Here is a 13,156-nt window from a genome sequence, read left to right on the forward strand (position 1 = left end):
TCTTCAGCCAAGTCAACAGAGACAGTTTCAGTCAGGGGTCCTGTAACAAGAGTAGTCTCTGATATCAGTCCAGAGGCCTGGGCAGGGTCAGTCAGCCACTTGGGAAGGTCAGGCTCAGGCTCCTCTTCCCGTAAGGGGCAGGACACGCATCACCCTTCTGAGCTCATTCACTTACGGAATGCAGGCATCATCGACGGGGCCAGCATTTAATGCAATCTGTAGCTGCCCTTGAAAATATGGCTATGAGGTGGCTTCTTGAATTACTGCAGTCCTTTTGTTCTAGCTATTTCCTATGGATCAGCAACAAAGTTCCAGGATTTTGACTCTGCAACACTGAATGATTGGTGATATATTTCCAAGTAAGGATGGTGCGCAATTTGGAAGGGAACTTGGAGGGTGACATTCCCATGTATCTGTTGCCCTTTTCCTTCTGCCCTATTGTGGATAGTTTCTCTGGGAATTGAAGAAAGGGAGGAATTAAGTGATTTGAAAGTGGATATCAGAACTATTTGTGCTGGTGAAGGTAAGTTGTCTGTGCTAAGTGAGTAGGCAGCACAGAAGGCATGCAGGATTGGTGATATTGGATGGGTGAGAGCAAGTGAGGGAAAATGTTAGATGCAATAGTGAGAGTGGCAGAGCATGAGCATTGGCCAGAGATGTGTGGAGTAGGAGTGATAGAGTGAGTTTGAGTTAGCAGAGAGATGATGTTGGCTTTTACCTGGTGGAGTGGAGAAAGTCATTTATGACGTTTACACATTGCAGGGCATCCCTCCACGCTGAGGCTGTACTGACATGTGTGGCAACCTCTGGCAAGGTCGGATGTCATGCCATGTCATGTTGGAAGGTTGTGGCCTTCTCTGCATCACCCTGCCACAAAGTGAGGGTCAATTTCTTACCCTGCCATATTCAGAGCAAATATCAGCCAACATGCAGGGGTGCTCTGGACTAACAATGCTTGTCTGGGTGGCCAATGGCTTTTTAATAAATGGTGCTGATGCCAGAGATGATGGTTAATACCAGGATATCCTGTACAGTGAGTCCTGCTGGCTACACTGAATGGTTCAATCAGGCTAACATCAGATGACAAGTAGCTAGCTAACGGTAGGTAGCTAAAGAAATGAGTTTTGGATGAGAGTAAGAAATTTCTTTGGGCCTCATGATCCTTCATGATCCAACAAAGTTGACATTGAGTCAAAATATGACAAGAATCAGTTATGTATGTTGGACATTATTTCATTACAATATTATTCTGTAATTTCTTCGATGCTCAATCTCGATTGGTAATGCATTCCCATTAACAGTTAATAGAGTATATGAATTTTCCTCTTTTTGACATTGGATGTTTTGCTGAAAAATCTATAACTGTTCAGAATTTTGAAATTTGAGCATTCCTACACTCCAAAAGTAGAAAAAAATTGCTGAAGTTAAACAACTAATAACTCTTGGGACCCAACAGAAAAACAAGTCTATAGTCTGAAATAAAAACAGAAAGGGCTGTAGAAATTCAGATGGTTATCAGTCTTGTTGCAGGATGGTGAACATAGAACATAAAACATAGAAAAATACAGTGCAGTACAGGCCCGTTGGCCCTCGATGTTGCGCTGATCCAAGCCCACCTAACCTACACTAGCCCACTATCCTCCATATGCCTATCCAATGCCTGTTTAAATGCCCATAAAGAGGGAGAGTCCACCACTGCTACTGGCAGGGCATTCCATGAATTCACGACTCGCTGAGTAAAGAATCTACCCCTAACATCTGTCCTATACCTACCACCCCTTAATTTAAAGCTATGCCCCCTCGTATTAGCTGATTCCATACGTGGAAAAAGGTTCTCATGGTCAACCCTATCTAAACCCTAATCATCTTGTACACCTCTATCAAGTCACCCCTAAACCTTCTTTTCTCCAATGAAAACAGCCCCAAGTGCTTCAGCCTTTCCTCATATGATCTTCCTACCATACCAGGCAACATCCTGGTAAACCTCCTCTGCACCCGTTCCAGTGCCTCCACATCCTTCTTATAGTATGGCGACCAAAACTGCACACAATACTCCGGATGCGGCCACACCAGAGTCTTATACAACTGCAACATGACCTCAGGACTCCGGAACTCAATTTCTCTACCAATAAAAGCCAGTACGCCATATGCCTTCTTCACAGCACTATTTACTTGGGTGGCAACTTTCAGAGATCTGTGTACATGGACACCAAGATCCCTCTGCTCATCCACACTACCAAGTATCCGACCATTAGCCAAGTACTCCATCTTCTTGTTACTCTTACCATCTAAAAAAACAATGCAGCTGCATCTAATGGCTTTGCCTCTGGATTGTTTAACACAGTACTTAATGAAGTACTTCAATCTTTGCTTTCAACATTATTTGCATTTTTCACTGTTTGTCTATCTTTATACCATAGATTTCATGGTATAGAGCTTGAATCGGTTTTAAACAACCCAAACATAATGGGCATCCCTTTAGGAAATCCTCTTACTCTCTGTATTCAGAGGATGAGATAGAATTGCAATGATTAAAGATAGAAGAGTCAACAATTAATTCAAAAGTCCAGATATGGAAAATATTTTGGTTTAATAAATACCACGACATATCTATTCATAAACAGCTCCTAACTTCAATAAGCTAATGTTACACAAGATTGCAGAAGGGGAAATAAATGAAATAGTTAGATTTTAGATGTTAGTGAATAGCTCTTGGAATTTAGGTGGCCCATATATATTATGGTATATAGATTATACATATACATTGAATACACTGAAGCATGAGGCAATATTTCATTTGGTTCTGAATCCGATTCATGGCTCTTATGCTCAGCTCTGTGGCCCTCATAACACAGTTGGGGAGGCTGAAGTTGAGTAGTTTTCTCCGATTTGAACTGTGCCATGAAGCAGTAAAAACATTAATAGAAAATCTGCTCCTTGAAATCTGCTGTTGCATGAGATATCCTGTCCCCATGTCTCCTATGCTGGGTCCAGTCCCCAAATTTCTGCAAAGGCCAAGACTGCACTGCAATTTAATCTCATGACCTGACAGCTCTAGTACTACTGCAAAAAAATGTAACTTCTTTGTGCTTTTTCATATGTATAAAGAAACTTACACAAATTCCCCTGTCTGTAGCAGGAATTACCTACAAGCTTATTCACTTTTGGAAGAAACATCAGGGATGCTAAGTTACTTGGGGTTAGTTTGTATCTTCCCTGATTGAGCAATTCCATGGTAGAATAAGTCTCTTGTTTGATGTAGAAACAAACCCAACTTTTATTTCATGAAGTTGCTCCAGGTAATCTAGGTCAAAATTTATCCCACAGCCTTTTGGTCAATGAATTATAGATGGGTAGATTTATGAATACACGTATAACAGCAGAGATATACTTATAAAATGACACAAAATAACAGAATGTAAATCCACTACATTACGGACAATTTTCTGTCGGTTGTTACATTTTCAATCAATAATGATAGAGGAAATCAGATTATATTCTAATAAATAAATGGAACACCTTGCTCTGGAGGTATGCCCTCATATTTATCCAGTCAGTATACAAGAGCCTCTTGCTCAATTTGTAACTATTTTAGAGATTAATTTCTTCCATTTCAGGAGCACAAATTACATTTGGCTATATTTTAAATAAATTATGTCAGCTCATACATAAAGGACAAGAAGATCATTACATTGCCTACATTTGCTTCAACAACACCCAAAAAAGTGTTGACATGAAGTTTACTTGGACAGATTGTTTTGCATGGTGAGCATCAACGATAGTGATGTAAGCAGGTGTGTCCATGCTATGAGCCGAAAATCACTGCATGTGTATAATCACGACACCAATGGACTGAAGCCAGACCAACACAACAAAGTTGTTCATTGAACATGCTGGCAATGTCTTCCTCACCCACTCCTCATAACAATAACCATTATGAAGTGAGATGACATCTGTTATGGGATATTTAAAGGCAATTCAACAAGTTGCAGCTGAAGTGCTTTTGATTCACTTGCATTCAACCAAGCATTTGGGGTTCCTATGGCACCATGATAAAATCCCTACCCCTGAGTAGGAGGTCCAGGTTTAAGTCCCACCAGCTCAGAGCTGCACAGTAACATCTCTGAACAGGCTGATTAGAAAGTACCTCAGGCAAGATTTGGTGGAAACACTGGTGAGTTATGGAGGAATGCAGAAATCTTTGCTGACCACACCAGGAAGACAGGAAGGGGGGTGGTATTTGCAGTACCACTTTCCCTGTAATAGGAGCAGATCAGACACAGGGAGGGGAAAACTCTGTGAGGAGTTAAGAGAAGGAGGCCTTAGAAATTCCTGCCTAGGTACCATTCTGTGTATCCTCCCACTATTACATAAATGCTTTCCCTTTCACATGTTATATAAGCTCTGACGAAGAGTCATCTAGACTTGAAACGTTAGCTTGCTCTCTCTCCATACATGCTGCCTGACCTGCTGTGATTTCCAGCATTTTTTGTCTTCAGGTCAAACTAAAGGTAAGCTTCTTTATGACGTCCATGGAAGGCAAGACCAATTCTGCTTCAGAAGATTCAGATGATCACAGTTAAATGATGCGTGCACTGAACAGACTGTCAGATTGCCTTCGGTCACTGGCTAGGAGTGTAAAGTGGCTGTACCCGACCAGAGGACATCAGGCAGAGATGTGTGAGTGCTGGTTACTTTAAGAGCCAATCTGCTGGTCCCACTCTCCTGCCCTTCCCTGTAGCCCAGCGTTTATTTTCCTTCAGGAGCACATCTAATTCCCCCTTGAAAGCCATGATTGAATCTGCCTTCACCAGACTCTCAGGCAATGTATTCCAGATGCTAAACACTCACTGCATAAAAGGTTCTTCTTGTCACCACTGCCTCTTCTGTGAGTCATCTTAAATCATTATCCTCTAGTTCACAATCCTTCCACACCATCTCCTTCTCAACTCATAATATTTATCACCTCAATGCTGAAATACGTTAGGAAAGTGATGGGCTAGTCAGACTGGCCAGACTATCGCCACTGATACCAAGGTGACACAATTCAAAACCAGACTGCTTGGGCTCTGAGCTGCTGAAGAACATTCCCTCAGTGAAAATTACAGGAATCAGTAATAGATGTGATGTGACTGAATGGATGGTCCATTAAGGGGGAGGGTACTTAATAAGGGGGTCCAGCTCATTCAGTTCAAAATGGTGCATGTAGTCTCCTCTCTATGTCCTCACTGTTTCTGACTGAGAAAACTTCTGGATCCCAGGAGGTGTTTACAGGCCCTCCTAATTGCATGGTTATGGATGAAATAGCACGTCATCAAAAGCACTGAGACCCTCTCAGACATGTACTGCAGAGATCCTGCTATTGATAATCATTTAAGAACAGAGGACCATCAATGAGAACCATGAAACAACACATTTTACAATGGAGCAAACCATTGGTCTGCCAGCAGATTTCACTAAGGAGATTAGATTGACCAGAAATACCTGTGAAGTTATAATACAACCATAAAATTTGTTTAAAAAAATAATTTTAATACAATGCTATTGACAAGATAACACATTGTATTTATGCTCAATTGACTTGAGCAGTGCACAGACAATAAAAGCTAGATCCAGCAACTAACTAGAAAGATGTGTTCTGAATTTGATCTACAGAATCAGCATGCCAGCATGCCACACATACAGGGCTGAATTGTAGGCTGAACCAGTATCTCAATCCCAGCATAAATTTGAGTGTTGTGACGTACAGCCATTTAACACTCAGTGCACTATTAAACTGCTTGAGGTGAGATTTGCGTCCCATCTGAGAAGCAGCTTCCATCTCTGAGAGTTACCTGCCATTCAAATGGCCAGGAGATCCATGTTCCAAATAGAATTATCTGAATAACTGGTGGTATTGCAGTTCTCCCCCAAAGCACGACCAGCAGTTCAAGTAGTAAAAACTGGGAGGCATCTGCCTGGGTGGCTAGACTCTACTTGACATGGCGAAAGATGTAATGGGACCAGAAAGAGGATCCTTTGGCCATTAATTGGCCATGACTGTCCTAATTGATCCACAGGTGAGCAGTCTGTCCAATACTTCCTTGAACAGGGATACCAGTAGATGTAGCCTGGGGCAGGCTGGGAATGGGCCCATGGCACAGATAAGTAACATGTGGCAGAGAGAAGCAGGGTTTGTGGGGTGGGTGTCATAGGCAGAGGGTCACAGCAAGGTCATGAATCGCAAGAAGCCTCCCCTTCCAAATGGCCTGGCCTTCAATTAGCAACTAAATGCTTTTATACTGGGACACCTCACTTACTAAAGGTGGCAAGCGGGTCATATGATTTAAATTATCACACACACGAGTTAATATTATTGGCAGTGAGATGAAGCCCTGAAGTGATCATTAATTGGCAACCTAAAAGCTAGAATTTAATGCAAGGTAAGAAGGTTGAGATTGGCCTTTCTAATCAGAATTTAATTCTCTTAGGAGCCAGGGAGACAGTAGGTTGCATGTAAGACCCACCATTCCACCTAATCTATGGCTATATATTTCCAAGATCAGCACCAGCAAGAGAAGAATTTTCTATCCTTTGTTTCTAAAGCTTTGGCAGCACTGGGGTCAAGCTGAATGGTCTTAGTGTTGGACTTTGCTTTTTTTGAACAATTGTGTAATATTTGCAATCCCCCAAACATCTGGTACTGTCCTTGAGTCTAAGGAAGATTAAAAAATTATGACAAGCTTTTTAGCAATTTCCACAGTCACTTTCTTCTGTATTGGAAGCACCTTATCTGTTACTCCTGTCTTATCAACTTTAATGACAGGCAGCCTATCTAATATTCCCTTTTCAGTCATTTTAAATCCTTCAAGAGCTGTCCTAAGCAGCATTTTCTGGTTTGGTAAAAACACTTTGTAGCTCACTTATTGAATGTCTCTGCCATGTGTTCTGCTTACCTGCACAAATAATCCACACCTCCTCCTATCACCATTTTACTATACATACTCCAAAGAATTTATTTTTAGTAAGGAGGCGGCTACTTGATTATGGCAATTAGTATTTGAGCACCTGAAACAAACTGGTGATTTACAGGTTAATTGTCCATGTCTTATTTGATTGGGGGTTTAAATCAAGAGGCATTATTGCAGGTAAAGAGTACAATTATGGGAGATATTGAGAATCTATCCCAGAAATTTGTGGAGGCTACGTTACTGAAGATACTTAAGGAGGAGGTAGATAGATTTTTGAAATGTTGAGGAGTTGAGCCCTGAGAGGAGCTGGTATGAAAGAAGAACTGATCAACCATGGTTTAATCGAATAGCAGAGTGATTTTGAGGGGCTGATTGGCCTAATTCTGTTTCTATTTCTTCTATCCTTCCTTTCCCATTAGACTGAAAACATGCTGCTGTAGAAAATTCCTCTTGACCCCACACTCAATAACTCCGCCCGTCTTTGCACTGTTGTACTACATTCCCAATTTATATTCAAATGATTAACATCATCCATTGCAATGACTCTACCATCTTTGCACATCTTCATAATATTATTGCAAATTTGGTTCTCTATGTATTTCCCATTAATGGCCAATAAACCACTCAGAGCAAAGTACTTGCAACTTTTTTGTTCCTTATCTCTAACCAAATAGATTCTGTCCGTGATCCCTCTGGGACTGCTTCTCTATATGTTGGCAAAGTTCTCCTTAAATACTGCCACACCATTTTAAATATATATTTCCACTAACATGTGGTTGAAATATAGGTTTAATATTTGTAAAACAAGTCTTAAGCTCTAATGGTTACTAGATTCTGTACTAGCGATGGCACATTTTTTATTAGTGCTGCTAAAGCAGATTTTACCAGTTGTCACTGAGACAAGGATCTTTATTACCTATGAATTTTCACAAAGCAAAGCTGAAATCACTGTGCTCATACTCACAAAGTGAAGACTTTGTTCCATTCAGGGTTGAGACTTCTATGGACAGTGTGTGTTTGCAGTCTGTCGTTGTTCAATTCAATCACACAAAATGGGTCACTGCTCCCTAAAGAAAAGCCATTTTTAAATATATCATTTGTTATAACCTGGGAATTACAAACTAAGAATCAAAAATTAGTTGAACTGATAGGATTTCAAAAACTGCATCAGAGCTTTAGCTGTGTAGCTGAAACAATAAGTAATACTTCATCTAAGTGACAAATTTTCTCCTATTCCTGACTTGTCCTGTTTCAATGTGCTTTTAGCATCATATACCTCTTGCATCAGGAGGGTAGGACCATTAGAACTATGGAGCTCACTCTGTTCATCCTTTTCCAAAATCTACTAGTGGCTGTTAAATGTGCAAGATTATGACATGCACGTGATAAAACTTACATTGCTTTTGGCACAGACAATTAAGAGATGAAATAATTGAGACATTTAAGATTATTAAATTATATGATAAAAGTAAATCAAGACAAACCATTATCTCTGATGGTGAAGACCATAACAAGGAGGCAAAAACATTCAAATTATAGTGATGACAACAAGAATTAAATCTGTAACACAGGATTGCAAAAAATTGGAATTCCTCACTCCAAAACAATGTTGAAGCTTTTTCAACCAAACATTTTAAAAATTGAGATAGATTTATTTTCTCCTGTAAGGATACTAAAAGGTACCAAATGAAAGTAAGCAAATAGAATTCAGAAAAAGACTGGCTATGACCTAAATGAGTAGCAACAGAGGCAATTCATTACAGTATGTAATGGAACCGAAGACGGAGCAAGCCATCCAAGATCTGGTCCTGTGTAAGGAGACAGGATTAATTAATGACCTCATAGTTAGGGATCGTCTTGGAAGGAATGATCACAGTATGGTTAAATTTTGAATATAAATGGAGAGTGTGAAGATAAAATCCAATACCAGGGTCCTGTGCTTAAACAAGAAAGACTACAATAGAATGAGGCAGGACTTGGCTAAAGTAGACTCGAATCAAAGGTTTTATGGTGGGACAGTTGATGAGTAGTGGAAGACTTTCAAAGTGTTCAGCAAAAGTATATTCCAGGAAAAAGGAAGGACTGTAAGAAAAGGGATCTGCCATGGGTATCTAAGGAAATAAGGGAGACTATCAAACTGAAAGAGAGGGCATACAAAGTGGCCAAAACCAACATGAAACTAGAAGATTGGGAAAACTTTAAAGGTCAACAGAAAGCCCAAAAAGAGCTTTAAAGAAAAGTAAGATAGAACATGAGAAAAAAAAATTGGCATAGAATGTAAATACAGATAACAAAGGTTTCTATACATATAAAAAGTGAAAAAGAGTGGCTAAAGTAACATGGGTCATTTAGAGGATGAGAAGGAGGATTTGGTTATTGGATATGATGAAATGGCCGAGGCATTGAACGGGTATTTTGTATTGATCTTCACAGTGGAGAGTACTAATAACATGCCACTGATTGACAAAGAAATGAAGGTAAGGTGAGGACCTGGAATCAACCATTATTACGGAAGAGCTAGTATTGGGCAAGCTAATGGAGCTAAGGATAAATAAGTTTCCTGGCCTTGATGGAATGCATCCAGGGTACTAAAAGAGATGGTGGGAGAAATAGCAAGTGCACTAGTGGTAATTTTCCAAAATAGACTCCGGGCAGTCCCAGCAGATTTGTAAACAGCAAATGTGATGGCATTGTTTAAAAAGGGAGGTAGAAAAAGATGGAGAATTATAGACTGGTTAGCTTAACCTCTGTAGTGGGGAAGATGCATGTGTCAATTATCAAGGAAGAAATAGCAAGGCATCTTGATAGAAATTGTCCCATTGGGCAGACACAGCATGGGCTCATGAAGGGCAGGTCATGCTTAACAAATCTTTTGGAATTCTATGAAGACATTACAAGCAAGGTGGACAACAAGGACAAAGTGGATGTGGTTCAGCTAGATTTCAAAAAGGCTTCAACAAGGTACCACACAAGAGGCTGCTGTACAAGATAAGGATGCATGGTGTTACGATTAAAGTGTTAACATGGATAGAGGATTGGTTGACTAATAGGAAGCAAAGACTGGGGATAAATGAGTGCTATTCTGGCTAACAACCAGTGACTAGTGGTGTGCCTCAGGGATCGGTTTTGGGACTTCAATTATTTCCAATTTATATAGATGATTTGGAGTTGGGGACCACATGTAGGGTGTTAAAGTTTGCAGATGACATAAGATGAGTGGCAGAGTGAAGTGTGCAGAGGACTGTGAAACTTTGCAGAGGAAATAGATACATTGAGCGAGTGGGAAAAGGTCTGGCAAATGGAAAACAATGTTAATAAATGTGAAATGGAAAACAATGTTAATAAATGTGAAGTCATTCATTTTTGGTCGTATTAACAGCAGAAAGGATTATTACCTGAATAGAAAAATGTTACAGCATGCTGCTATGCAGAGGGACCCAGGTATCCTTATGCATGAATCACAAAAAGTTGGTCTGCAGGTACAAGTAATTAGAAAGACAAATGGAATTTTGTCCTTCATTGCTAAAGGGATTGAGTTTAAAAGCAGAGAGGTAATGTTGCAGCTGTACAAGGTGCTGGTGAGGCCACATCTGGAGTTGTGTGTGCAGCTTTGGTCTCCTTACTTGAGAAAGGATGTACTGGTACTGGGGCCGGGGGGGGGGCGGGGGGGGGGGGGGGGGGGGGGGGGGGGTGGAGAGGAGGTTCACTAGGTTGATTCCAGAGTTGAGGGGGTTGGCTTATGAGGAGAGTCTGAGTAGATTGGGATTATATTTATTGGAATTCATAAGAATGAGGAGCGAGCTTATGGAAACATATAACATTATGAAGGGAATATATAAGATAACAGTAAAGAGGATGTTTCCATTGGCAGGTGAAACTAGGACAAAAGGGCATAGCCTCAAGATTAGAGAGAGCAGATTTAGGACTGAATTGAGAAGGAACTTCTTCACCCAGAGGGTTGTTAATCTATGGAATTCCTTGCCCAGCAAAGTAGTTGACACTACTTTAGTAAAGGTTTTTAAAGCTAAGGTCGATTTTTTTTTAAAAAGGGAATTAAGGGATACAGTGAGAGCATGGGTAGGTGGATCTGAGTCCACAATAAGATCAGCCATGATGTTCTTATGTTCTGATCTCACATCAGCCTATCCCCACGTCTATTAAAAAATAGACAATCTTTTGACTCAACTACATAAACTCTGATTTTGATGGACTATGGTATTAACTTAAAGTATTCAAAAGAAAACTCTACAGCTGAATAAAGTAGTGTTATACCACACTTTTCTTTTCAATATTAAAAGGTTTCAGTGACAAACTTTATAATCTTGGTGTGAAATGATGTTCCATTCCATATTTGTAAATGCAGTTCACTTCCTTCCTGTTGATATGATCCATTAATAAATTAGCTGTCACTAATTCTGGGAGTTCAGTATAATGGCAACGACCTGCATATCTGTGCTGTTTTGGCCTGTTCAACATTGCTGTTCATGTAACCTGGCTGCAAGATGGTTCGGGCATTGCTCACTGATGTTACTACTTACAGCTCCCCTATGAATTACAAAACCATTCCCTGCTGTCGAGAAATACCTGTGCCTATATAGGATTGGCAACAAATTTAATAGATAGTCCCAGTGACAAAAACACTCATCTCAATGGGGTCCTGCCACATTACCAGATGCTGAGATGACTGCAACCCCTTTGATGGCACAGATCAAAGAGGTCTTTCATAAGGCTGTAGCATATAGCACAATTCAGGCCATTAAACTGACACCTGCCAAAATAAGTTAATTAATTTAAATAATATAGAAACAAAGATGTACTTAAAATCATGCTTCTGAAAAAAAACACACCAAGATTCTCAAAGAAAAAGAAATGAGAAGCAACTGTGTAGGTTCATGAGAACTGAATGTTTACTATGGGTATTGAAATATCAAATGGACTATAAGCTTGCTTAAAGCATTTACTCTTAGGTATTAATAAACTGACAATTGTCTTTGAAAATCATTATCAATGTGTTCCTCAAGCACTTTCCTGATGAGTTGTTTATCTTATAAACACAAAAGGAGTTTTCAGTTAAAGCTTTTAAACATGCACAAAAATGTTTTAGTTACATTTGTGGCTTTCTCATGTAGTCTTTCCAAAGTAGTGATGCCACATACACAGTCTTTTGAAGTTGTTTTTGTTTATTATTCTTTAATTTACTTCTATATTTAAATGTAAGTGGATCTAATAAGTTCAAATAATTACCCTGGAATCAGCATGGTCTTTCACTAATTGCGAGGGCAGGTTCGACAATAATGCTTAAAATATAAATGTTTTTTACATTTCAGACAAGCTTTCTTTCTGGCATCTTTACAACTCTCAATCTGAACATATATAAGGCATCCCTCTCCTAATCTCTGCATAATGCTTTGTACAGATTGTGAATCGGAACATTGGCCTGATTGGCTGATGTGTCAAGTTTTTTTCCTTTCTCAGTTTTTATCAAAAACAATGCTGCCCTCTTTAGGTCAGTATTTCACAGAAGGATTTAAAAAAATCAACATCAGATAAAGCAGTTCAAAATTCATTTGGAGTATTGAAAAATAGAATGAGTAAAACATAGAACCAAGGGAGGCACAGTGGCTCAGTGGTTAGCACTGCTACCTCAAAGCACCAAGGACCCAGGTTTGGTTCCACCCTTAGGTGACTGTCTGTGTGGAGTTTGCACATTTTCCCTGTGTCTGTGTGGGTTTCCTCTGGGTGCTCTGGTTTCCTCTCACAGGCTAGGTGGATTAGCCTTGGGAAATGGATAGCTGCATGCATAGGGTAGGGGGGTGGGTCTAGATGAGATGCTTTTCATGTGGACGTGTTGGGCCAAATGGCCTGCTTCCACAATGAAGGGATTCTAAGAGCCCTGACATATTGCTCCACAGACATTTCTAAAAAGGACTTTTATTTGACAGCAAGCTTCATATATTGGTCACATATTCATGTCAAACCCACATAGCACTTACCTTTAAAGCTAGTTTACAGAACATTATTAAACTGTGGAATAGGCTTAAAGGGCCATATGGCCTCCACCTGCTCCTTTCCTCTGCTCTGATGCTCTTAACATCAAGTTTAAGGCAGTGAATTTATTACTTAGGATGCTTATTTCACATGCACATAATGATGAAATATGTTGATAGCTTGTATAAATTGTAGTTTTAAGTGACTTTCTTAGGTTT

General features: G+C 39.8%; 1 protein-coding gene across 9 annotated transcripts in view; it reads right to left on the reverse strand.

Annotated features, from left to right (window-relative positions):
- LOC132823183 (multiple C2 and transmembrane domain-containing protein 1-like) overlaps nucleotides 1-13,156 on the reverse strand; it is a 646,464-nt gene that overhangs the window by 216,701 nt on the left and 416,607 nt on the right. For all 9 annotated transcript variants that reach the window (XR_009645516.1, XM_060836773.1, XM_060836799.1 and 6 more), the window contains one exon: nucleotides 7,915-8,017. Coding sequence is in view for 8 of the 9 variants with exons in the window: in XM_060836773.1 (XP_060692756.1) it covers nucleotides 7,915-8,017 (103 nt within the window). In the remaining variant the exon portion in view is untranslated. The remainder of the gene's footprint in view (nucleotides 1-7,914; nucleotides 8,018-13,156) is intronic.

Source organism: Hemiscyllium ocellatum, chromosome 2 (genome assembly GCF_020745735.1).
Source record: "Hemiscyllium ocellatum isolate sHemOce1 chromosome 2, sHemOce1.pat.X.cur, whole genome shotgun sequence".
NCBI classification, from domain to species: domain Eukaryota; kingdom Metazoa; phylum Chordata; class Chondrichthyes; order Orectolobiformes; family Hemiscylliidae; genus Hemiscyllium; species Hemiscyllium ocellatum.